Source organism: Ambystoma mexicanum, chromosome 8, assembly GCF_040938575.1.
Source record: "Ambystoma mexicanum isolate Mex_15411 chromosome 8, UKY_AmexF1_1, whole genome shotgun sequence".
NCBI lineage: Eukaryota > Metazoa > Chordata > Amphibia > Caudata > Ambystomatidae > Ambystoma > Ambystoma mexicanum.
Window position 1 is genome coordinate 71543391 of NC_090929.1, and position 27696 is coordinate 71571086.

At 43.1% G+C, this 27696-nt stretch overlaps 1 protein-coding gene across 1 annotated transcript in view; it reads right to left on the reverse strand.

Annotated features, from left to right (window-relative positions):
* Positions 1–27696, reverse strand: part of SETX (senataxin) — a 1477926-nt gene that overhangs the window by 72227 nt on the left and 1378003 nt on the right. Inside the window, exon 23 of the mRNA XM_069609306.1 lies at positions 3211–3309. Coding sequence (XP_069465407.1) covers positions 3211–3309 — 99 coding nt within the window. The remainder of the gene's footprint in view (positions 1–3210; positions 3310–27696) is intronic.

A 27696-nucleotide genomic window follows, 5' to 3' on the forward strand; every position in this document is an offset into this window, starting at 1 on the left:
CGATTCCGAGGTCCACGAAGCGCGGAAAAACGGAACTGAGCAACGGACGCTGCACGAGTCTATTTATATGCATGATGACGTTGGCGCCGATACAGTGGCTGTCGAGGGACATCGGCATGAGGGACGTCGACACGCAGCGCCCTCTACTGAAAACATTTCTTCCGAGGCCAGCAAGCTGGAGATGATCTATCAATATAAGGAATACGTCGGAGGACACAATCCCTTCAAAGTAGAAGAGCAAGCAAATCTACAGTGAGAGGTAAGTTCTCTCAGACTTTACAATACCTCTAGGTTTGAAGAAACAATGCAGCCGATGACCTCTGTTCCTGTGCAGCTCTGCAGATCGTGTTGTTCCTGGGCCTTAGTCGTGGGGACAAGAGGGAGGACTTCCGGGGACTCCTGCACCACAACGGGACGGTCACCGACAAATTTTCAAACAAGTGACTACAGCAAAAAGCAACACTGCGGTTCCTGGCTGTCGAGATGGACCTTCCTTGCTTCTGGGGTCCCGCACTCTGTTGAGGGGGCTCAGGCTCGGTCAGTCCTGCTTCCAGGGAATCCGGAGGATCTTCCCAGAGCTCTTGGCCAAGTTAAAAGCAAAGTACACAAACTAGTGTTCCTCTCCCTGGTTACTCGTTTCCGAGAACGATGTCCAGGTGGCTTACTTTGGAGTTGATTGGTCCCACCAACTCAAGGGGAGAAGTAGTCTTCACAGGCTTGTATGTCGAGGAAAACTTGGAGCTTCAGCACAGCAGCAGGGCTTCACCGGGCAAACAAACGGTCTAGGAGTTCCAGCAGGCATCCTCTTCAAGTTGTTCTTCGGATTCCTTCGTCCAGTGGTCGACTCTGCCTTCCAAGCAAAAAGACTTCCCTTTTATGCAGCTTGCTCCCATTCATTCCAGCCTAGCTGTCAGTCACCCAGCAGGCTGGGTGTCCTTGCCGGACAGTCAGCCGGCCAATCACTACAGAGTGCACTTGAGCCATTGTGGAGCAAGAGGCGGGTTTTACTCGTGAAGCCTGCCAAAGACAAAATGAACAAAGGGACCAAACCTGGTTTGGCGCGTAGAGTAAAGGACCAAAACAACAAGAAATGGCGAAAAAAGAAGACCGGGCCATTTTGACAAAAATGGCACCCATGGGTGCTTTACTGTGGCTGCAAACACGGTAGTCAAAAGTAACCACTGCCACCAGCCATTAATTGTGTAAAGGGTAACATAAAAAATGTTACATGAGAATCTAGACAAAGGGACTACTAAATAATCCCTCCAGCACCCTATTGTAAGATATTGTGTGCTGGGTCTAGAAAGTTACAATTTAAGTAAAGTCAATTTCGCTTTACTGCTCTTGGAAATAGTAGTTAATCCAAGAGTGAGTTATTTAAACCTTGGGAAATCTAAAAGACTTCCATGTGTCACTGTACTAAAGGTACAAGTCCTAGAGTCCCGCAAATGTGCTGGGGTCACTAATGTAGAGAGGAATTAGCACATTTCTGAGAATTCTCCCTAACATGGTTCTAGTTTTTGCTGCAGTAGAGGCGAGTGTGCGCATGCAGAATATTGAGTTTTTAGTAGAGTTAGTGGACAGTTGCATCAAAATTCAGCTAACTTCAATGGGCTGGCTATACTCCAAATGTAGGCAGCTCCAATACATTGGCTATCCTCACAAAACCCTCCAAGCGCAACCCACCGTCTGCCCCCACAAGATCTCCAAGTGCAACTAACTGGACTCCACCCCCCCCCACCCCAACCCCAGAATCATGCACAAAACATACACACTGTTTACAAATGTGAAAACTAGCACAAACTCACAGCCTACACGATGCTGACCCAAAGTCGAAACATGTGCATGTAAACACTGACAGCAAGTCCTTCAAATTAGCAAGCACAGGTTTTGAATTGATGCAGTGAAGTATTAACATGTCTCAACCTTTTGATGATTGTTCACCAAAACAGTGCGGAGATGATCAATCACCTAGATGCACCTTGTACGGTAAACCTTACAGGGCAGAATACTATTCTGCAAGGGAAGCAGAGCCTTTCTGCTTTGAAATTGAATAAAGCAAATGTGCATTTATTTTGCATGGCAAGGTGCCATATTATTTGTGTTTTGGTGTTTAAGATTTAGTTTTCTTTTAATGCATGGATGACTGTTTTCTCTGACAGCTAATTGGTCCCAAGACCCACATGGAATCAGCATCATCTGTGGGGTTCCATATAAGCATCAGAACCACCCAAAACATAAGCAAATGTGGTTTCCTGTATTGAGTTTGCATATTCTTTTGCAATAGGTCAAAGTGTGTCCTCTACAGGTTTTATGTTTATACACTTCTTAAATAAAATGTCTATTCCTAAAAAGGGGTTTCCCCTGGGAGTGAGCAATATTTTGTTTACATGACTGTGCAATGTCCATTCTTTAAAGTTGCACTGGATGTCATACGCTGACTTCTCTGGGAGGATAGCCCAGGGGCAATGTATATTGCTTGTAAGCAGGACAATGTATAGCAGCACAGGTTTGAATCCCGGCCTCACGCTTAGAGGCTGGTCTCTGGCATGAAGCACAATATAAAGGTTCAATTCATTTTTTTTCTCCTACTGCACGGTGACAGCACTTTAGCAAAACATCTGGCTAGCGTGGACTAGGAATAAACACTCCAGCAAACACAAATGCATCAATACCCTCAGGGAGGTAATTGAAATCGAAACAGACTGGCTCACATCAATGCTTTCATTGGGCACTGGTTGAACAAAGGTGAAGTCATGCAACTCTCATGAGCAGCAATTGTATTCCTTCTGGAGAACTATTGGAAGTGGTTATATGCTGAGATTCAAACTAAGGGTGGCCTTTGCCTTGTCTGGTAGCATCCTTTTGATATCGGACAATGCAAAAAGAGAAAAGCTCTCAATATTGTTTCGGCCTAGCAAAATCTTCTTGGGGGCCACTCAGGTGCCCTATCACATGCCTCATGCTCTATGTTCAAGGAACGTCTTTACAAGAATGTATGAATATTCTAGGGCTGTTCTAGGAGTGAAGTTATTTGCCTATAAATTGGTTTAAAAATTTATGGGACACACCACAAAATGTTTACAGAAATGAGACCCACCTTCATAGCCCTCCTGTACTATTGTGCCATTGGATTTACACTTGCCAGAATGTATAGGAAAACAGAACAAGTAAAGATTACGGCAAATCTGAGCACTCATGGAGCCCTACCCAATCGAACTCTGACAACTGTTAGCCCGGACACAGGTAACAATTATGCAGTCTTTCTGGCGGCCCTGGAAACCATCGACGGTGTCAACTTCTGCAGGCCTGAAAGGTATAAACAAAAACAAATTAGGATTTAGCCTACAAAAGATCACTTCATTGCTTCACCAACATGAGTTGCTACACACAACTAATATGTGTTAAATTATAGACGATCACTTATAAAACCTTAGGCAAGAACAGACTACAATTATACTATAAGCAGTCTCTCCCACGCACTTGTGTTGCCCGTGCTACAACCAGTAGTTGTGAATTGGGCATTGTAAAAGGCTATGTGGATGTGTACTGTAGCACTATCCAACCTAAAAATGGGGCAATGCACCCAACCCAAAATGCTCTATGGTACAGTCAGGCTCAACTCCAGAGAGGAGGTAGGCTGACATAAAAAACAGGAACTGGTCATAAAAAAACCTCAACCCACTCCTTCCCTATATGGGCACATTACGTACAAACAAGAGGCTGGAAGCACGAGGACACAGACATTAAGACATTATGACTGTACCCCAGATGCCACCACATAACAGTCACTGTAACCCTAAACCTTTAGGATCTATTTGGAAAATACACATCTGTACTTAATAGTCAATGCAGAACCTAGAGGCCTAAAACAGCCAGCCAGTCTGATCGCCCTCAGCGCTCAAAGGTGTTCCTCACTGGAGGAACTTCAGCCTTAGGCGGGCATCTGGCACCAGGAAAATGCAGGATGCTATGAGGATCAGAAAGTCGAATGCCAGCAGGTTTTGGAAATTCTGAAATCTCATTGCAGTCTGCAAGATATGTTGAGCCCTCAACTCAGGACGCAAAGCTTTCCCCGAGGAAGAATCCAGGATTACTCCAATAAACTGAAGCTTTTGAGAAGGTGTCATGTGGGCTTGTGGAGCGAGTGGCAGGTGCTGCTGAGATGTTCCAGAGACTGTGGGGAAAAAAAGCTCTGATCAGCCAGTCGTTTAGGTAGGGAAAAATGACAATCCCTCCCCAGCTTAGATGCGCTGCCACCACCACCATCAACTTGGTGAAGACACCCATCGGGGTGAAGGTAAGCCCGACATGCAGAACTCGAAATTGATAGTGAGAACTGCCAATGGCGAACCAGAGGCACTTCCTCTGTCTGGGATTTATAGGCACATGAAAGTAAGCATCCTGAAGATCGAGTGACACCATTCACTCCTGGATCTGAAGGGGCTGGAGGATCTGCAAAAGATTGACCATCTTGAACTTGTCCTTCCTGAGGAACTTGTTTAAGCCTCTCAGGTCTGGGATGGGGTGAAGTCCAAAGTCTTTCTTGGGAACAAGGAAATAGGTGGAGTGCCAACCTTGGTTTTGTTCTGCGATATTTACCTTTGCTACGGCACCTTTCACCAACAGAGAGAGAATCTCCTGCAAGAATGGATCTGGTTCCCAAAGAGATTGTTTGCTTGGGGGACAATCTGGGAGGGTCTCTGTAGAAATGGAAGACCGAACCATTGAGGCCACTGTCTGTAGTGCCCATGCATCCAAGTAATACAATGCCATTCTTGCAGATGATGGGTCAGCCTGCCTCCCACTGGGGTTCTGTGAGCAAAGTGCTCAGAGATGTTTTGGGGCTGTGACTGCAGCAGAGGGCAAGGAGGCGGCTCCTGCCTGAGCAGTTTTTCCTCCTCGGCCTCTAGGGACCCGTGTAAAACCACCTTTGCCCTTGTTTCTGGCTTTCCTGACCTCTTCCCCTTTGGCCAAAGGAGGCGTAATAGTGAAAGGAACGCCCTCTCCAGGTCAGTAAAGGTGGGTGTTGTTGCAGCTGATGTCTGCTCCCATTGATGCTTCTGCAGCCTTTGCAGCCTGTAGCTTCTCGAGGCTTTCATTCACCTTGAGGACAAACAGATTGGATCCATCAATGGGCATCTTCAGAAGCGCTGAATGAACATCGGGCGCAAACCCAGTCATGCACAGCAAAGCAAACCTCCTGATTACTGCGCTAGACCCCATGCATCTGCTAACGCATCTAGGCCTGACTAAAGGTATTGGTAGGAGACCTCTTTTCAATCAATAAGGTTAAAACCATCTTGCATCTCACCTTTAGAAATGTTTTCCGCAGTTTAGGCAATTACATTCCACAATTTATAGCTGTTTTTTGTCAGAGCACAAGATGAGTTAATGGTTTTTAATGCCATGCTTCCAGCAGAAAATACTCGTTTTGCGAGGGTTTCATATCGCTCATCATCCCTATCCGTAGGGTTGGTTGGATAAGTTGCGGCTTTTGAAGTTGAGGTGCCACCTGTACAACTAAGCACTATGGTGTCAGGTGCCACCAGAGAAAATATGGGTCCACAGAAGATGGTCAGTATTTCTTCACCAACTCTTTATTAGGGGAAGAAGGATAGATCAGGAGCAACGCGTTTGTCTTGGAAGCAAGACAACGCAGCGCAACACAGGTTTGAAACCCGATCCGCACGCTTAGAAGCCACTTGTTAGTATTAAGCGATTTATAAAAGAATAATTGTAATTAACAGCCAGAGTGGAAATACAATGGAGCGGGATTGTAAGTGAAGGGTTCCAATGAATAGCTGTGGTATGGACCATCTTCGATATAGCAGTGTCCAAGATTAATACAGAGTGCTCAACTTGCTGCCTGCGCTTTAGATGAAGGAACATTACATCATATGAACCTACAAGTCTTAATATGCTCCATGTTGTTGGTTTGGAATTCTGAACTGGTTTACACGTATGCATGGAGTAATTGCCAGCCAGGTGGTTTGATGAGTCATGCATATATATTGGCACACCTACTAGGTGCAAAGATCAACTGGGTGTCAGGCTTTATTAATAGTATAGGCAGCTTGACTACAGCACTGGGAGTCCAATGGTGATTAATGTTCCTTCATTTAATTCGGGAACACCCTGTGATAAGATGTTTCGCTTCATTGGCTGGTTTATTTAATCAGGGGTCATTCATCCTGGTTTCTACCATTTCCCTCACTGTTATGGATGTGATGTTCAATATCTGATATTTAAGTCTCATTAAATGGGGGTTGAGGGTGTATGTGGGTAACATGCCACTCATTCTAATGTGTTGACTTGAGAAGATCTATTACATGGCCTGAAATTCATTGGTCCTGCCCTGTATTCCTTATGTCCAGACTACCTGATAACACGGGTCACAATGTATGGGAGACAGCAAGAGAACCAGGCAGCTATTGCGCTTGTTTTTACTATTCTTGGAACTTTATCTGGGACTGTACTGAATTAAGAATAGGCTCATACAGGCCTATTGTTTTCTCACAGGATTGCTTGATTGTTCTTGTGGACTGGTCTGGGGCTGACCCTTGTCAGATAAACTGGAAATGGCTTGGTTGTGCGAGTCATTATATGGTACAGCATGCTTTTGATAGATATCCTAATTTAACTGTCCATTTGATCTTTTGATTCATTATATGCATCCTCTGATCAGTGATTCACTGTTTAGTTTGGCCATCAATTATTAGCGTTTTTTTGCCTTCCCTTTTTTGTTTGGTTTGACATATGGGGGCCGGCTCTAGACTGGTCCACTTTTGTATGATGTATTTATGTTTATTAGCAGAACAATGCACTGTATGTTTTCTCCAATTGGCTTCCTTGCATTGGTTGTTCCATTCTTGTTAAATCGTCAAATATATGATAGATGGTTGTGTGTGGGGGAAGGTTCACTTTGTTTCTGTGAGGGATTGCAACAAATGATTTGGATATGGGATATTACTTTGGTTGTCTACAATTTGTAGATTGTGGGCCTTTCACGATTGGTCTTGCACGGCATATTAGTTGTAATTAGTTTTTATGTTTGCTATCCTGTTGCAGATTACCTAAGTTTGGGATGGTTGAGTCGTTGGGGTTGATAAGGTATTTGTGCGTTTCAGCAGTTTCTAACTGTTTCTCAGAAACATCATATTTTTGTTGGGCTTCATAATGGTGTGAGTGGTTGGCTGGAGTCATCCTATGTGATATTCAAGGTGGCTAGTTGGGAGTTGTTGTGGAATGCTTGCTTTTTGTAACATGCCTTGACCTGGTTGTCTTGGTGTTGGTGAATGCTGTGTGTCATGGGGATACGATTTTGTGATTGTTCTAGGAATTATATGACACAACCGATGTCTAATTGACATGTCTGGAGATGGGTGTGTTTTCGTGTGGTGGATTATTACAGAAGGTTAATTTCTTGGATTAGAATTGGTTGGTGGGAGGTGGTTGGGAAGGTATGGGTTGGATGTGATTTTAATTTTGTGTATTTGGGTGCAATTGGATGCGTAGTCTGTGAGGGTGTTTTATGTAGGATAGGTGTGGTAGTGATGGATAATACGTCACTATGCAGGGGTTTCTGATTTTAATTGATATGACTTATGGGGAGGGAAGGGGGGAGTTTCCGGTTGTATTTTTGAGGTGGAGGTATTGTGGTCAAGAAGTTGTTAGTTGATTGGTCTTACACTTTATGGTGACAGATTCTGCGGCTTTAATTTAATTATTTTGGAGTACACTTGGTTTGTTATGGCTTAAAGTAGGGTAGGATATTTATTCATAGGTTGTAGAATTTGGCCTAGGATGCCTGGTAGGTATAGTTCTGAATAGGTATTGGTGTGTATATATTTTCACTTATTATAAGCCTGATGGTGGTTGGGCTTCTGGTACTGGTAGATGAACAAGTTACTTACCAACTGTAACGTTCTTTCGACTAGATGTTCCGCCCACGTATTCCTCATCTTGTGATAAATCGTCATCTCCAGCTTCGGAAAAAATAAATTCTCGGCAGAGGGCACTGTGCTCGAGGTTGTGACGTCGATTGTCCCTCAACGGACTCCGTACTCTGTCGACGTCACCAATGGTATAAATAGCTCAAGCCACGCCCGTTGCTTCAGTTCTGTTTTTTCGATGAAACATATAGGAGGAACACCCAAGCGTGCCCCATGACCAATACATTCTTCGTGAGAGGAAAGTGTAAAAAAAGGTAAACTGTACTGTGGGGTAGGATGGGAGGGTCGATGAGGAATACGTGGGAGGAACACCCAGACGAAAGAACGTTACAGTTGGTAAGTAACTTGTTCTTCGAATGGATTGCGTCCTCCCACGTATTCCTCATCTTGTGATAGGCTCCCATAGCGAACAATTTTGGAGGCGGGAGTACTAATTTCCGTATTCGTGGACAGAATGCAGAACTGCCTTGGCAAATAAACCCTCAGAGGAGGCAGTATCCAAACAATGTTTAACAAAGGTATGCATTGTTTTCCAGGTTTCAGCTGCACAAATATCCGCTGCCGGGACTCCCTTCTTTAGAGCCGCAGAAGTAGCCATTCCCCTTGTAGTATGGGCACAAAGCCCATCTGGTGGTTATTTTCCCGCTAATCTGTAGCATTCAACTATGGCTAATATGATCCAGCGGGAAATGGTCTGTTTTGTTACAGATAAGCCTAATTTATGACCAGTATAACCCACGAATAGTTGGTCATCTTGTCTCAATTTAGCCATCCATGAGATGTAAAAACTAAGATCCCTCCTGGGATGGATCTAGTCTATGTAATCTCTCCTCTTCCATGCCCAGATGAGGAGGAGGATAAAAAGTTGGTAGTACTATTTTTTGTGACAAATGGAAGTCCGAGACTACTTTTGGTAAGAACGGAGGTTTAACTTTAGGAATAAAAAATAGTACATGGTGGTTTGCATGAGAGAGCCTGAAGTTCACTAACCTTGCAGGCTGATGATAGGGCCACAAGAAGGACAGTTTTTAGAGTTAAAAGCCTCAATGGACATGAATGCAGAGGCTCAAAAGGTTTGCAAGTCAAGAATTTAGTACAAAATTTAAATCCCAAGTTGGTACATGAAAAGGTACTGGAGGGTATACATTAGTAAGCCCTTTTAAGAATTAAATGATTAATGGTATTTTGAAATATGAAGGAGCGCTTGAAAATGAACAGCGCAGCAAGGTATCCTTTGATTGTTCCTATCTGGAGCCCCAGATTAGCTAGATGTAATAGAAAAGAAAGCACCATTGGGGTGCCACAATGAAAAGGGTCCACATCCTTGTCTTTGCACCAGTTACTAAACCTGTTCCAGAGACATCGGTACAAAGATTTTGTTGCTGGTCTTCTGGCCGAAAGCAAGATTTCCATTAAGTCATCCGGAAGATCGCAATCCTTGTATCTCAACCTCTCAGAAACCATGCGTGAAGGTTGAGTGTCTTGACCTCTGGATGGAGAACCCGACCTTCCTCTTGCGAGAGAAGATCCTCTCTTCGCGGAAGACATATTGGAGGGCAGATGGACATGTCCAGAAGGTCCGGTTACCACGTCCTCCTGGCCCAATCCGGGGCAATTAGGATAATGGTTTTCCTGAACTTTCTCAACCTCCTGATTACTTGAGGAATCATGGGGACTGGGGGAAACGCGTACAGCAGTGGAAACTTCCACTCCACTACGAATGCGTCTCCCAGACCTCCTCTTTGAGGAAATTCCCTTCAGTAGTACTGATCGCACTTCCGGTTGATCGTGGTGGCGAACAGATCCACTTGAGGTGTTCCCCAAAGGGCGAAGATCTCCAGAAGGACTTCCTGAGCTATCTCCCACTCGTGAGAGACCGTGCTCTGCCTGCTCAGAGCGTCTGCCGCCATGTTCTTCTCTCCGGCTAGGTGAATTGCCGATAGAGAGATTCATTCTCGTATTGCCCTGAACCATAGCTGCATTGCCTCTCTGCACAGTGGTAGTGACCCTACTCCTCTTTTGTTGAGGTAGTACATGGCCACCGGGTTGTCTGTCATTATCAGGACATCCTTTCCCTGTACAGAGGGCAGAAAGGCCTTCAGGGCTAGTCTGATTGCCCTCAGCTCCAAAAGGTTGATGTGTAGTTTGAACTCCGATGGAGACCAACGACCGCTGATTGTCAGATCGTTGGTGTGTGCTCCCCACCCAGTGAGTGAGGCTTCCATCACTACTGTTATCTCCGGCCATGTTTGCCAAAAAGACTCTCCCTTGAGAATGTTATCGTTGCAAGCCCACCATAGAAGATCCTGAGCAACTGCGCTCGTGACTTGCAGGAGATCCGACATATTCCCTGAGAACTGGGACCACTGAGTTCTGAGTGCCCATTGAAGGGCTCTCATTCTCAACCTGGCCTCTGGTACTAGGAAAATGCAGGATGCCATGAGGCCAAGCAACCTGAGAAAATCGAAGGCCGGTAGACGTTGGGCATTCTGGAATTTTGTTACCATCTACTGGATGTGGAGAGCTCTCACCTCGGGAGGCGAGGCTTTTCCCAAGGAAGTGTCCAAGACTGCTCCGATAAACTGGAGCTTCTGGGATGGTATCATGTGGGACTTCTTGAAATTGAGGGAGAAGCCCAATTTGTGGAGGAAGTGGCAGGTGACCGAAAGATGTTCCTGAGCTTGTTCTGGAGAACTTGATCTGATCAACCAATCGTCCAGGTAGGGGTAGATGTGAATGCCCCCTCTCCCGAGACTTGCTGCCACTACCGCCAACAGTTTGGTGAAAACCCTCGGGCGGAGGTCAACCCGAATGGAGAACTCGAAATTGATAATGAGAATTGCCAATCACGAACCTCAGGTACTTTATGTGCTTTGGATGAATTGGCACGTGAAAGTAATCATCCTGAAGGTCCAATGATACCAACCAATCTTGGAGTTGGAGAGCCTGAAGGATCTGAGAAGGAGTCACCATCTTGAACTTGTCCTTCCTGAGGAACTTGTTCAAGTTTCTCAAGTCCAAGATGGGTCTCAGTCCTCCGTCCTTTTTTGGGATGAGAAAATATGGGGAGTACCAACCCATGTTCCTCTCCGCTACAGGTACCAGTTCTATGGCACCTTTCTCTAGCAGGGTTAAAATTTCCTGTAACAGGAGCGGATCCGGAATATTGGCGGAGTTGGCTCCCGGTGGATGATTCTGAGGCCTTTTTTGGAAGGGGAGGCAGTAACCTTGGGCTACTGTTTCCAGTACCCAAGCATCTGAGGTAATGCCCCGCCATTCCTTCAGATGCTCAGAGATCCTGCCTCCCACTGGTGTTTTGTGCAACAAGGTCTCAGAGGGATTTGGAGGCGGCTGCAGGAGTGGCTGAGGGTACATATGCCGCTCCTGAGGCTGATTTTGCACCTCTTCCTCGTGCTTCACGAAGGAAGTTTCTTTTGCCCCTTTGAGAAGCCTGTCCTCTTCCTCTACCAAAAGAGGAGTCGTATCGAAAAGAATAACCCCCTCCAGGAAGATGAGCTGGAATAGGGTTTTAGAGGCTGGCGCAAAGAGGCGCTAAGTGATTTAGCTGCCGCTTTCGAGGTCTGAAGTTTTTCTAGGCTTTCTTCAGCCTTTCTGCCAAAGAGCCTCGAGCCATCAAAGGACATGTTGAGGAGTCTAGCTTACACGTGTGGTGCAAACCCGGACTTCCTCAACCACGCAAATCTGCGTAGCACAACGCTTGCAGCCATGGATCTGCTGATAACATCAGCAGTATCCAGTCCAGACTGGAGACATTCCCCCATTGCCTCCTTTCCGTCTTTGACTATATTCAGGAAGCCTTCCCTTTCCCCGCCTTCCGGAATATGATCAGCCGCCGCTGAAACACAGTCCCACAGGATATGGGTAAACCTGGCTAGGGTACAGGTAACATTTGCCGACTTAAGTGCCATACTGCCTGACGTGAAAACTTTACGTGCCCATGTATCAACTTTTTTATCCTCTCTATCTGGAGGGATAGTTGGATAAGCAGTTTGTTTAGAAGTGGATGCTGCCTGAATGACTAAACTCTCTGGAGTCAGATGTTTATTCAAATATTCAGGATCCGTTCCAGCTGGTCTATATTTTTTTGGAAAAGTGCTATCTGCAGCAGCAATACTCTCTGGTTTCTCCCAGTTTTTCTCCACAGTCCTTTGAAGAGCCTTGTGGAAAGGGAGAACAGGATCTTTCTGAGGTCCCTTGATGATTATATCCGTCATGTCATCTTGTTCAAAAGTGGGTGAAGTATTACCCCAACCCATATACTCAATTACCCTGGTCATAAGACCCCTGTACCCAGCATCTGCATGCTCTGCAGGATCAGGTCTGGTGAACTCTAATTCTGGGGATGTGTCAATTCCACTGGCAGAATGTAGAGTATCACTCAAGTCTCTCATTCTAGATTCCTGATCGATAAGTTCCTCAGGAACTTGTCTTGTACCATAAGAAACTCCAAGAGGAGTAACTTCATCCTCTTCAGAAGCAGATTCTTCATAAATTGCTGACATAGACTTGAAAAAGTCTGATCTAGGCAATGGAGTGAATCTCCTTTCTTCCTCTACTATTCGCGTCGAAGGAATTGATAAATCCTTCGAAATTGTCAAAGGGGTCTTCGAAGACTTTGATACTGGCGTCGAAGATGTTTTTGGTTTTGGAGTCGAAATTATCGATGGCGTCGACGAAGTCTTCGACGGCTTGTGTTTTTTGCATGGCACTGGAGAAGTGCTCGACTCTCGAAGAGTCTTCGACCGATTTACGTCAACTCGAGTCCTTTTAGATTCCTCAACGCTACTGGTCTTTGCCATGGTAGTCTTGGACTTCCCTTTGTCGTCCAATGGAGCGACTTTAGGGGTATAGTTTTTTTGAGGTTCTTTCGAGGGGGCGCCTTCTCGAAAACCTCCACCTTTTTGCGGAATTCTTCCCACTTACTGGGAGAATCCGATTTAGTCGGACATCAAATTTCTTCAGTCGACTCTGAAGAAGATGATGATGAGGGAGATCTATGTCTCCTCTTCATTTTTTTAGATTATGACAAAGAGTGTCTCGATCTACTCCTAGATCGAGATCTCTGAGTGCCTATGGCGATCTGATTCCTTCGAATCAGTCGTTTTCTTATGTCTTTTTGACATAAGAGTGCCTATGGCGATCTGATTCCTTCGAATCAGTCGTTTTCTTATGTCTTTTTGACATAGCCTTCTTAGAGGCTTCCCTCCCGACCAACAATTTACCTCTCCTCTCACGAAGAGCTTTCTCGGTCATGGATTGAGAGGACCCGCAGTCGTCGGTTCGGTGACTGGAACCGAGACACCAGAGACAAATCCGGTGGGGATCGGTGATCGACATTTTAGATCCACAATCTACACACTTCTTGAACCCCGTTCTTGGTTGTCGAAGGAGTTGAAGATGACATTTTCTTCCAGAAAATAGAAGCGCGTCGTTCGCGATAGCGAAGCGATCGAAAAAACGGAACTGAAGCAACAGGCGTGGCTCAAGCTATTTATACCATTGGTGACGTCGACAGAGTACAGAGTCCGTTGAGGGACAATCGACGTCACAACCTCGAGCACAGCGCCCTCTGGCGAGAAACATTTTTTCTGAAGCAGCAAAGCTGGAGATCATGATTTATCACAAGATTAGGAATACGTGGGAGGACACAATCCATTCGAAATGTGTGTTTTGTGTGTCTTTTGTTGTCTTATGTGTTTTGGGGTGGGGTTTTCTTTATCACAAATTTTTCTTTTTTCTTTTTGACTTTTTATTTTCTTAGGTTGGAGGATTTCATTTCTCTCATTTCTCTTCCGCGGATAGATTTAGTGAGACAAGTCTGTGTCAATAGATGGGATGGTAATTATGTGAAATGCAGATAATTCTAGTGGTGAGTTATTGATCCTTTAATCTTTCATGGAATGTCAGGGGTATTAGATGTGTGTTTAAAAGAAGGTCCTGTGATGCACAACGACAAAGAGAATATCAAGATCTCCCGGAACCAAAATTTCGGAACCCTTTCCAGCTAACAGAGAAACACATAGTGCAAATAGAAAATGTCACCACCAGAGCAAATGAACTGGTATTGAACAGAGCGAATATCCTAATCCTCTTTCAAACTATCCCAAACCTTAGTCAAATACGCTCCAGAGACATTGACCTGGTGATCTTTGCAGACGAAAAATCTAACGACAAAATATTGCGAAAACTCCATAATAAAACTATGCAACAAATATTAACATCTAAAGATGCTCTAAACAAACTGGGCTTTCGATGTACAACTGATACTAAAGCGTGTAAAGAAGAGATTACTAAAAAAGAAAACCTCAGAAAAACCTTTACAACTAAAAAACAGATAAAAGAGAAATAATTATACAAATAAACTCCCTAACACTCCAAAAAATAGAAGTGACTATCATTTCAAACGTCAGTACACCCCAGAAGATCTTAATGCCAGACATCAGTACACCCCAGAAGACCATCAAACTAGGCGACAGGATACCCCTGAAAATACAACACAACGAAGAGGAACTAGCGATTAGCTACAACCCCGATCGTCCAATCAGACGTCAATACGGATCAGACGATAGCCTGAATTAACAAGACAATGCAGAACTAAGCAATATTTCATAACCATCAACCAATAGACCAAAAAACTGGACCTTGTGTTCATGGAACACACGGGGAAACTCCCACTTGTTTAACGATCCATCGCCGGAATTTGATTGCTACCAGATCATTTGCCTCCAAGAAACCTGGCTCTCCACTACTCCATGCTGCGATGGCTTTCTAGCCTTCCTCAATCCAGCTCCAATAAGAACCAAAGGAAGACCCTCATCGGGGCTATTAACGCTAATTAAGATTGATACCACATGGTCTATACTACAGACAACAAATATCAGTCCATGGATACAAAAAACAGTTGTTAAAATCACGTCAAAGAGCGAGTCAAACTGCAACATTGGAAACCAACCACGAAAGGAAAATAGCAATCATGAACTTATACTGGAACCCAATGGCTATTACCAACAAAGCCTTCTTGGATGGCGCATTCCTTACAATCGACAACCTCATCGAGAAATATACAGGAGTCGAATTTATACTGTGCGGGGATCTAAATCTGCATTTATGGCAAAAAGATGGACATCCAATGCCAATCGAAAAACAAACAATCCGCGCAAAAAATGGACTAAGGAAATCGTCATCCGTAACCTACAACTCATAGACCATCCCAAAGACGAAATGGGAAATCTTCTCCCCACTTGGTCTCGAGGCAAATCATCTGCCATAATCGACTACATATACCTTTCCAACAAACTAAAAGACGCAGTAGAAACAACAAATATAATTTCAACAACGAAAAGCAACCACAATCAACTAGTCGTACAGGGACAAGATATTCTGCGTCAGCACGAGCCCAAGCGTCCTACTCCGCTTGAAGTCTGTGCAGCCGGAAAAAAACTTCGCATAACCCCAAAAAGCCACTCTCCAACTTACAAGCAAATTTATTCAAAACTCTCTACCTGGCGATCAAAAACTAAACTACAATGGCTACTCCAACCTCATTACAAAATAGCTAAACAGAAAACTCTACAGATTCACCAACATCGCTACAACAAGGAGCTTGCTGATAGAAAAAGAACAATGAGAAACACAGTCCGCCAACTGTCAAAAAACAAAGATAAGGAATCAATTGTCAAAATAAAAGCAGCCAAACAAAGATACAGGAACTGGATAAAAAAATCACAAGATGATGCTATTACAATCAGACGCAGAAGCAATCCTGGAAACATATAAAAAACGCAACCTTCAAGAGCTATGGAATCTCTTGAATAATAATGCTGCTCAACAACAAAAACTAACAGGAAATGTGGCGGAATACCAATGGATTGCCCACTACACAGAAATATATAAAGCCAGATCTGACGGCGAAAGTAACCCACAACCACAGAACGACAAATGGACAGTAACTTGCAGTCACCAAGATATTTTCGAAATTATTCAAAAACTCAATATATCACGTGCCCCAGGTCCTGACGGGACATCAAATGCAATGCTAAAGGAAAATCCGCAAGCATGGGCTAACCTGATGGAAAACATCTTAACACTTATAAACAAGCTCAACCAGATACCTAAGACATGGAAAACGGCCACCATTGTTCCCATCCACAAGCAACATCCAAAGGATGACCCGACCAACTTCCGCCCAATAGCATTACTGGACCCACTGGGAAAGTTGTTCGCTTCGATCCTCCTGAAAAAACTGAATCTATGGGCAATCCAAACAAAGCACTTTGCCACAAGACAAGCCGGCTTCACCCCAAATGTTGGGACTAATAACCTATTTTTGCTAAACTTAATAAAACATGAAGCCATTAACAGCAAAACAAAAATGTACGTGGCATTTATAGACCTTCATATGGCCTTTGATGGGATCTCTCGACAAAACCTTTGGGCCAAACTTGAAAAATGGGAGAATGGGAATGCCCTAATGACATACTGGGCCCGATTAAACAACTCTACACAAATACCTCCATACAATAAGACTCACAAGAGAAGGTCACACATCTAAAATAAACGCTGCAAATGGACTAAAACAAGGATGCCCTTTGGCTGCAACACTGTACAATCTCTATACTGCAGATATTGAGACTCATCTCCAACCTGACGCGCTGAATCCGCCGAAGAGTAACTCAACTCCGGTGAAAATAATGACATATGCGGATGATATAATTCTACTGGACGAGACACCATCAGGGTTACAACATAGTCTCAATCAACTAAGCTCTTATATGCTTCTTAATGAACTCACTATTAACACAAAAAAAACAAAATCATGCAACTGACAAGACTGCCAAACACCAATGGAAAACAACTGAAAATCTACCTCAATAGTAAACAGCTGGAAGAAGTAACAACTTTTAAATACTTGGGTATCTTCATAAATCAATCCAAATGTGAAAAAGAGTGGACAATGAAATTGGAACAACGAACTCAATCTATGGCAAAACAAGGATGTTTGATACAGCGTAAATTTGGGAAATACTCTCTCAAACCGATAACCTAATTTTACAAACAAAAAGTTATTCCGACTATAGTCTATGGAACAGAGGCAATGATACATGCAACAGATCATACCTGGACAAAACTAGAGGCCCTCTTCTGGCGTAAGATCTTGCAACTTCCATCTACCTTTCCTATGCCCAGAATTAGGCATGAAATAGCCTTACAATCCATCAACTCTATAGTTTTATGGAAACAACTAGATCTGTACCGAAAGCTTCTCACTGACGAAAAAACACCAGCAATCGAAATCTTGAGGTTCCACGAAGGAGCAATGAATAACACAATCCTTATGAAGTGGAAAGCCAACTTAGAACTAATGCAAACAGAAGAACTTTCACACGAAATGCTTACGCTCCGCCCCCAGTATGCAAAAAAGAAAATAATGGAAAACGACTGGATAAAAACACTTGAAGAAAAAAAAATACTCCCTCAATCTACGTGTGACAGACCTAAGATCCATCAACAAACTACCGGCATATTTGACCATCTTCCCTGATGCTAAAATTCGCGCAATATATCTGAGGCTCAGAATGAACATAATTCCAACCCGCTACTAAGCAAAAACCAGACAAATCGCGCCATCGGAAAATTTTTGCCGTTTTTGCTCAGACACTGAAAAACCAGAAACACTTTTTCACCCAGTAATGGAATGTAAGGACCTATCTGAGCAAAGAATAAGATTCGGCAGTTACTACAAGATACACGAACAAATAATGGAGACAGAGGAAAGATGGATGGAGTTACTTAATGGCAGATCGCAAAAACTTATCCTGACAATATGCCATTTTCTTCAAGAAATTCTCAACCTGGCCGGACCTTTTACGAGCTTAAAAAAAAAAAACTCTTATTTTAATTTGGCCGAGTAATGAAAAGTTTAAAAATTAAACAAAAAAAAAAAAAAAAAAAAAAAAAAAAAAAAAAAGGAAGGTAGGTGTTGGCACGGATATGGAGGAGTAAAGGTGATTGCGTTTCTTCAGGAGACTCATTTGAATGAGAATATTGGGGATTATTTGACTATTGGCAATTACCCATAGGCGGTATCGAACTATTCTGATACTAAATCTAGGGGGGTTAGTATTTTATTTAGGAGGGGATGGTCTGTCAAAATTGAGAAAACAGTAAAGGATCAAGAAGGTTGTATTTTTCTGATTGATATTTAACATAATGGGAAGAAACTTACTGTGGGGACAGTATATGCTCCGTGTGCCCCAGATATGGGTTTTTTCAGGAAATTGGATGATCTTTTGAGGGAGATGGAGGGAGAGGCGATTATTTTAGGTGGAGATTTTAACTTAGTGATAGATAGTGATGTGGAAAGAAAGTCTGATTGTAGATATAATAATGGGAAATTAAGTGCAGAATTGAAACAGTTTGTTTTTAAGTATAATCTGGTTGATATTTGGAGGGTTCATCATCTAAGAGATAGGGAATATTCGTTTTATTCGCCGGTCCATAATTCATACTCTCAGATTGATTTTTTTTTGGATTAGTGATAGAACGGTTGGTCAGACGTTTAGTTCAAGTATTGGGGAGAGGTGTATTTCTGATCATGCACTCATAGATCTGAAAATCAATTTACATGGTTTTCATAAAAAGAATGAGATGGAGAATGCAAGCTAATACATTTAATGACCCTCTAGTTAATGTGGGATTGGATGAATTTATTCAAAAATACTTTGAGGAAAATAATGGATCTGCTGACATTAAGATTGTGTGGGATTGCTTTAAAGCGGTTTTACGGGGTGAACTGATTTGTAGAACTTCCCATGCTAAAAAGAAAAATAAAGTAAGGATTGAAAAATTAGAGAAGGAGATTGTGGGTTTGCAAAGGAATTGTGCACAAGTAGAGAAGGTTTGCATGAAACATAAATTGAATACATTGGAAGAGGAGTTAAGGATGCTTTTGCATTCACAAGCAGGGAAGAGTATATTTTATACAAAGCAGCGCTTTTGGGAATTCGGGGATAAAAATGGTAGACTTCTGGCAAATAAACTAAATGGTCTGATGGTGGACAAGTGTATTCCATCTATTGAAAATGATAGAGGCGAGGTATTTCATAGGAGTGAAGATATTTGTGAAGAGTTTAGATTGTTTTATAAAGAGTTATATAAGGAACAATTACATCCTTCTGAAACTGACTTGCAGTCTTTTTTTGATAAAGTTCACCTTTTAAGACTTAGAGATGACAAAAAATTGATTCTAGAGTCTGCGATTAATGTGGTTGAGGTTACTGCTGCAATATTGCAATTGAAAGACGGAAAATCGCCAGGGCCGGATGGAATTATTTCAGAATTTTACAAAAAATGTGTTGAGCAAATATCGCCTATTTTGTGTGTCCTCTTTAATTAATTTCTAAAGTCAGGAAGGGTATGCGATTCAATGACAGATGCGATGATTACTGTCATTCCTAAACCTGATCGAGATCACAGGAAGTGCAGTAATTATGGACCTATTTCGCTGTTGAATGTGGATTTCAAGATATTTACAAAAACGTGGGCTTACGTTAATATGGGTGATCTAGTGAATGAGTTTCAAGTGGGTTTTATCCTGGGCAGATAAGGATATGATAATATCAGGACTGTTTTAGATGTCATTGGAATACATCATAATAAAAAAATCGAAAGGGATAATTGGGTTTTTTGATGCGGAGAAAGCATTTGATCGAGTTAATTGGAGGTTTTTGGAATGCACTTTATTAAAAATGGGATTTGGACCAACCTTATGACAATGATTAAGTGTATTCATTATGAGGTTAAAGCAAGGGTGACTATAAATGGTTTAATATCGGAGTCTTTCTCTTTATCCAAGAGCACGAGGCAAGGGTGCCCTTTATCGCCTTTTTTGTTTGATTTAGCACTTGATCCATTGGCGGCTTATATTAGGCAATGTGGAGAAATTAAAGGTTTGTGTGTTGGAGGTGTGGAAGTAAAAGTATTGTCTTATGCAGATGATATGCTGGTCTTGTTGTCTAATCCTGAACAATGTGGATTGGTTCTGAAACGGATGTTTGAAGAAGTGGGTGAGATTTCAGGCCATAAAATAAACCGGGATAAGACTGAGATATTCCCTTTGTCTAATGAGTGTAGTAAATATATTTTGAAGGTATGGAAATGCAAATGGTCCCCTGAGTATGTCAAATATCTTGGTGTGTGTATCATTGGTGATCTGAGGAAAATTATGCAATATAATATTGATAAACTAGTGGATAAAATTATATATCCAATAAGACGATGGGAAAGACTTCATTTATCATTATGGGCAAAGATAAATGCGATAAAGATGATTTTATTACCAAAAGTGTTATATATAATCCAGTCGATTCCGTTATAGATTTCCAAAAAACAGATTATGCAAATTGAAAAGATTTTTCAATGTTTCTTGTGGGGGTTGGGTAAGAAGCCGCGGGCCCCTAGATTTATGCTGATGCAAAGTGTGCATGAAGGAGGTTTTGGATATCCTGACTTATATGAATACTGTAAGGCGTTCCTGCTCAAGAAGGGCACTTATTATTATACGAATGATGACTTCACAGGTGCTATATGGCTATGCATGAAGAGAGGGGTTTGCACTCCGTATTGTTTAAATAACCTTTATACCATGGGCAATATGTTGGTTAATGGATTAAAGTTGAAGTCTATAGTGGCAACCAGGCAAACTTTGCAGGGATGGTTTGGAGAGAATAGCCAGTCGTATGGTTTTAGTGAAGATGCTTCTCTTTGGCACAATGACGTTTTACAATTAAACGATAGATGTTTGATTTGGCAAAATTGGGTTCGGATGGGGGTTTTGACAATAGGTGATATATTGGACGGTGATGATCTTTTGGCATTTGGGGACATACAGAGGAAATATGGGTTGCATGAAAGAGAGACAAAATTATGAAGACCTGAGCTCCCTGATCTATTTTAGGAAAAGGATGATTGGCAATTCATTGGGAATCAAACCCGCACAGTGTCAATTGCTTACAGGACAGGAATATTCTGCGCGTACATATATGACCTTTATGCAATTGGAAGATAAACATGTTGCGACATTGGATAAATTGAGAATGGTGTGGTCGGATGATCTAAATATGTATTTTACGGACAGGGAATGGAAGGATATTCTTAGTGCCAATGTGGGTACGGATTTGAACTTGCGTCTGATTAGACAGAAGGTGGTGGGTAAGGTGTACTGGACACCAGTTAAAATGTATAAACTGGGGTTACAAACTGATAATCTATGTTGGGGATGTGGAAATGATGTGGCACCCTTATGCATCTTCTATGGGATTGCCTAGAGTTCGGACTTTCTGGACTGATGTGATTGATAGAATTGATTTAATTTTGGATGTAGCTTAGCTTTACAAAGATCAGGTGGGAACATTATCTTATTTCTACATTGAGGTAGGTGTAGGCGTTCTTTGAAATATAGTGGTTGGATAAATAAGGCTTTATTGGTAGCCATAAGACTGATCCTTGGAGTTTGGAAATCTAGGAAGAAGCCTACAGTTGAAGATTGGTTAGGTGATTTGCGCACCTTATCGAATTTTGAAAAGTTCGCACTTAGAGTGAAATACAAGGAAGAGGTGTACAATCTGTTTTGGGGTCCATTCAATGCCTTGTATGATTGACTATATAGGCTGCGAATTAGTATGAGGAGTGGGTAGAAATGGTGTAGTGGGAAAAGGAAGAGGAAAGGAAAAGAGAAAGGGAAGGGGAAAAGAAGAGGGGGAAAGATCTTTTTTTTCTTCTCACCATTATAATTTTTGGGGGATTTAGTTTAGTGTCTGTGGGTTGTTGGTGTTTGTGTATATGTTCTATGTTAGATGTTTTATTGACTGTTGTATTTTGCTCTTTTATTGTTTACAAAAATGAAAATGTTCTTAGTATGTCGGAGGGATTATTTGATTATGGTGTTTGTTTATTCCTTTCTGTATTTGATTCTTCTGTGATTTAATTTAATGACCTACTAATAAAGAGATTTAAAAAAAAAAAAACACAGCCCGAGTGGGGTCTGGTTTTCGCCATATTTTCATAATTGTGTTCTTTAGTGCTGCATGGAAAGGCAGCACAGGCTCCTTTGGAGGGCCTCCGTCTAGTATGTCTGTCATATTGGGTAATGTCCTTTCAGGATGACCCCATCCCAAATACTCAATCACCTTATTCATGACAGTATTATATGCTGCATGTGTGTGAGAGCACATCCCTTGTGTCAAATTCAACCTCAGGGGAGGTTTCCAAACCACTGGAATCCTTTAAACATGAAGTCAGGCCTTCAGGATGCCTGATCCAAAATCAATTCCGCTGGAACATCAGGGGTTCCAAAATGTTCATATCCAAAGGGTACAACGTGGTCTTCCTCAACAATAGACTCAAAGGATTTGAAGAAATTCATCTTCAACTAGGGTTTGAAGTTCCAAGTTGGCTCCAAGGTTGACATTGAAGGTCCCTTCAACACCTTTGAGGAGGAAGTTACTGAAGCTTTCGGCTTCGATGTGATCTCAGTGGTCGATATGGTCGATTCCACTCGAGAAGACAATGCCAAAGCTTTCAGACTCAGGATTTTGGGTGCATGGGTCAAAGCCTTACTTGATTCCCTGCTGTTCTTTGAGGATGCAGTGGGATAAATAGCCTTTTTTGGCTCTTTTGCGGGGCCACTATCGAGAACACTGCCATCATTTTCTCACAGAAGCTTACCATTCTGCCACCAACGTGGTCTTTTTGGGTAAACGTACCCAACGTTTGTCAGGCAAAGAACCCGAAGACGAACGAGAGTCATTTCTTGTTCTTTCGGGTCGACTAAGAAGAGCGATGGGAATCAATCCTGGATCTTGATCGCTTCGAGCGTTTGGGGTGTTTTTTGGGCCTTTCTGGAGACTTGTTTATGATTGAATTCCTACCCTCAGAAGATGTTCTTTTCAAAGGTGAAGAAGCAGAGATTTTGAAACTGACCGACTTAGGGCGAGCTTCAGCCTTCTCTCTTTTAAGACCTTACTAGTCATCAATTGACAGGAGCCGCATTCGAGGACTTCATGATCTCCACTGGGGCACCAGAAATAAATCCTGTGCAGATCAGCGATTGACATCCTTGATTCACAGTCTGCACATCTCTTGATGCCCGTCTTCGGCGTAGACATTGTGATTTTATCAAAAAGGTATTACGTCAATAGTCAAAAAGAATCACTGTGGCGATTTTAACCGTTCCGAGAGGGTGAAGTGCATTATGGAAAAACGGAACTGAGATAACTGGCGCAGTGCGTGCTAATTACACTATTATCGACGTCACGTCCAGATGTGGGAATGGTAACCATCGAGGGACGTTGATGCCAATGACGCACATTGCCCCGGTTGTTGATTTTCTTTTTTGAGTCTACAAAGCTTGATACGAATATCTAAGTTGAAGAATCTGTGGGAGAACACAATCCATTAGAATGGAAGACTATAGATGCTTTTCTTGGCTGTCTAAATTATTGAAAAATTCTGTTCGGATATCCCTGAAACGCCATTAGCTAGTTTCGCAGGAACCACGCCTCTATGGCTCAGTGATAGAGGGAAGAAATGGTACACTTGCCCCCTGCCCTCTAACCCCACACCCCCAGTGGCTGAGAAGATCCGGCAAGGTCAGGAGGATGAGCGCAGCCGACACCTTAAGCTTCAGATGGTCCAAGTACCAGAGTCAAGTCAGAGAGCCCAGACTAGTTTATCAGAGTTGAGAAAATGCATTTGCGATTTTGAATTGTTGCAAACAAGTCCACTTGTCGATTTTCCCACCTCTGAAAAACGTCCTGAACTACCAAAGTCTTAAGTTTCCACTCATGACTGGAGTGAGTCAACTGAGCCTACCCTCTTCGGTATGGATATCTCTGGCCACATTGACAGCTTGAAGAGATACCTGTTGTGGAATGGCCCACTCCCAAATCTGAATAGCCAATCGACAGAGGGGAGATGATCTGGTGCCACATGTTGGTTTACATAAAACATGGCTGACATGCTGTCGGCCCCTATAAGCACTGAGGAGTTTTGAATGATCAGCAGAAACCATTTCAAATCTTTGAAAATTGACAGGAGCTACAGAACGTTTGTGCAGTTGATCCAGTGAGGGACGAATCAGATGTTACAAATCCTGAGGATGATCCTGCAAAGTCACCCAAAGCTGAAAATTGTATTTGTTGTTCCACCACTCAAATTCAACCCTTAATTCTAGCGGGATTGGAATTTTGATTGACTGCTTGTACACATCTTCACCCCAGCAAGCTGACAAATGAAGTTTTAGGTGCCTCATCTCGGGGTGGGTAAATGGAACAGACAGTATTGAAGCCACATGAAACCCAGGAGGTGCTGGAACCACCAAGCTGAAATCTCCCGACAAGTGAGGAAATGAGTAGTGACCAATTTGATGTCCTGAATCCTCGCAGTTGTGGGATATACACGTCCTAAATTAGAGTCCCCTTGGAAGCCTATAAATTTGCTGTTTTGAGTGGGGCAAAAAGGATTGTTTCTGATTGACCAATATGCCCAGACTGAACAGGTTTAGCAATTTAGAAAAAAATCCTCTGCCCTGTCCAGGTAAGTGAACACCTTAAGCTCACAAGGGAGCTGCCACTTGAGGAACCAAATTCAGATTGAAAGGGACAACCCAGTACTGAAAATGCCAAACCCCTTGTGAAAATCTCAAAAATGTCCCGAGTGCATCTTCAATTGGAAAAAACAGGTAAGTGTCTTTCAGATCCACAGTGCACAACCAATCTCCCCGGAAGAGGGCATTTCAGATCTGTGCTTGTATAACCGGCTGATATTTTTCTAAGGGAAATGAGATCCGGAAAAGAAACATCTTAGGACTGTCTGCCTTTTTTTTCTTTTTCTTTTAAGGACATGAAATAGCTGAGAATAAAATCCACTACCTCTTTCCAGGGTGGAGTACTTCCTTGATTGCCTTGATTTGAGGAATACTGGAAACCTCTAGAAAGAGGGTGGCAGCGCTGACATGTAGAAGAGGAAAGGTATGAGCAGGAGGGTCAGGTAAACAGTACCAATGCGTTACTACAATGAGGACCCAAGAATCCTCTGAAATGGTACACTAGCCTGGATGGTAAAGAGCCCCTGCCCCCTACCGGGGATGGGTGGATCTAGAAGACTGCTTCATTGGGGCTGAAGAGCCAGGTGTGGACGAGGGGGAAGAACCCTTTATTGGAGGACCTCTGCTGCTTTTGTCTCTGAACGTTGATCTGTCAACGTTCTGTCCAGTTGTCTGCTCTTTCAAGCATGGGAACCACAAAATCCCCTGAAACTCTTCGATCTGAAATCCAAACGAGACTGTCTCAATGTGGATAAAGTCTTCTGAGGCAATTTAGTAAGGACAGTCAGAGACTTGGCAATCAAAGGGGATGCTTTCCATTTATTCAGCTCCTCAGTTGAAATGTGGAAGATAAAGAATCTTCTCCTGGACATTTGTATTGAAATGTGTTGCCCTGGGCCATGCCGTGCAACGCATGTCTACACCCATGCAAATGGCTCTGGCAGCTGTGTCAAAGTGGTGCATAGGGGATTCTCTAGTCTAAGTTATTGCTTTTAGTCTTTTATTTGTAAAGTCCAGTCTGGGACAAGACTTTAGAAAGCGCACCTTTGGTGAACAGGGTTAGACCCCATAGGGTTAGCCTGAACTACCCAAAGGTTTGGTAGCAATGGTTGAGCAGCCAGGCTAAGTCGAGGAGGGTTATAGTGAGGCACAAGGAACTCAGAGCATACACTTAGTTCGAGGAAACTCTTACCTACTAGAGTTATATAAAACAATAGATATTTATTTATATACACTAAGGCTTGTAGCTATCAAGTAAGGTGAGTACTATCACGCAACAATAGGAGAACAGTTGCACAATTCACAGTTTTATATACTTAAAAATAGCAATAACAGGAATAAATCACAATCAAATCTCCTGAAACATATATGAAAATTTAAAGAAACTTCGATAACCTTTCATAACGTTAGCTTGGCCTATATCTAAGAAAGTCAAACCCTCTCTTAGGTGAATCTCACAAAGTGAGAGGAGACACTGGGGCATCAAGGACCAAGGGATGAGGACGACAAGGCAGGAAAGCAGAGTTCAGGGATCAAAGAAACAGAGTCCAGCTGAAACTCTTCAAGTTTCCAGCTTAACAGTCAGGTTTGCTCTGGCAAGGACATTTACAGTTTCCCTAGCTGGATTGCCCAAAGGGCAAGTGTCCCAAAACAAGATAAAGCATAATGTGTTGTCTATCCCAATGTAGCTCAAAGTATGCCCTCGAGGGGTGCAATGATTAGCTGAATGCAGTCCCCAGGAACAAAAGAACAATGCAGCAAGCCCCAGCTAAGTACCTAGGAACGGGACAGTACCTTTTCAATGAAGAACATGATTCCACAGGACGGTCCCCAAGGTGATCTCTGTAAGGGTTTCTTGGCCTTGGTGGCTGAAAAGGAACTTTGGAAGAATGAGATGGTTGCACTCTTGCAGTTGGATGCCCAGCAGAGGATCTTCACAGCACTGGCTCGTTGCAGCCCTTCACAGACTTCGGAACAGCAATGGTTGTAGACTGGCAGACTTATCTCCAGTTCTCAGTCCTCAACTTGGCTGAGGGTACATCTGGTAGTGGGAAAGAGTCACTCAAGGCCCAGAAGGATGCCCACACGTTTTCAGCAAAAACCATGCTTAACGCAACAAAGCACTGCAAAATGACACAGGTCCCTGGGTATTAGGTATTTGCAGGTGCAGCAGGTCTCAGCTCTTCGACAGACGGTGCAAAATGCAGGTGGTCTTGAGAGTGGTTAGGCCCACCAGTCCATGGGAGGAAATAAGTCTTCTGGAAATATTCTCCATCACTCGGAATTCGGGGTGAGCAGCAGTCACAACAGCTCTGGCGGGCGCTAGAAGTTGCTGGGGACGTCATCCTACAAATTCCTCTTTGGATCTTCAGTCCAGTGATCAACTGAGTATCAGCTCCAAGACCCTCGCCTTTTATGCAGGAAACCCAGCTGAGCCCACCATTCGCCAGACATGCATCCATTCACATTTGGGTGGTTGGGGGAGGTTGTGGCTGTCCAATGGGGCCAGCCAGCCTCCTGGGACAAACTGCTCCTGGCAGGCACACTGCAAGACAGACACCAGGGGAGTTTCGGTCACCTCCCTCACTTCCTGTCCTTTCAAGAGTCTTGGCGAGCTTTCAAAGGGAAGCCCATCAAAGACAAAAGACAGATCGAGACCTCCCCCACCCAGGTAGGTAGAAGAAGGCTCACGAAAGAACAAGTGATCAAGAACAGGGCAGGTAGAAGAAGGCTCATGAAAGAACAAGTGATCAAGAACAGGACTTAAAATAGTATAGCCACCATTTTAGACAAGTAGTCACCCTTGTGTCCCTTACCGCAGCTGCAAAGGCAGCATGCAACAAAGGTCCACAAAAAGTCATGCAAAAAGGTACACTGCCACCAGTCTGTCAGATGAACTTTGAACAGTAACTGAAAGTTACTGGAAAAGTGAGAAAAGGGAGACAAAAAAGTGTCTCTCTGCCCTGGTAATTTGTGCTAACACAGGTCACATAAAATGGGAAGCTCAAGTAGCTCCCAGCAACACTGCACAGAAAGTGCTGTGTGCTGCAATGATAAAAGGTAGATGCCAGAAAATATGACTGAAAGCATAACTCCATTAAAAAGTAACTAAAAGAG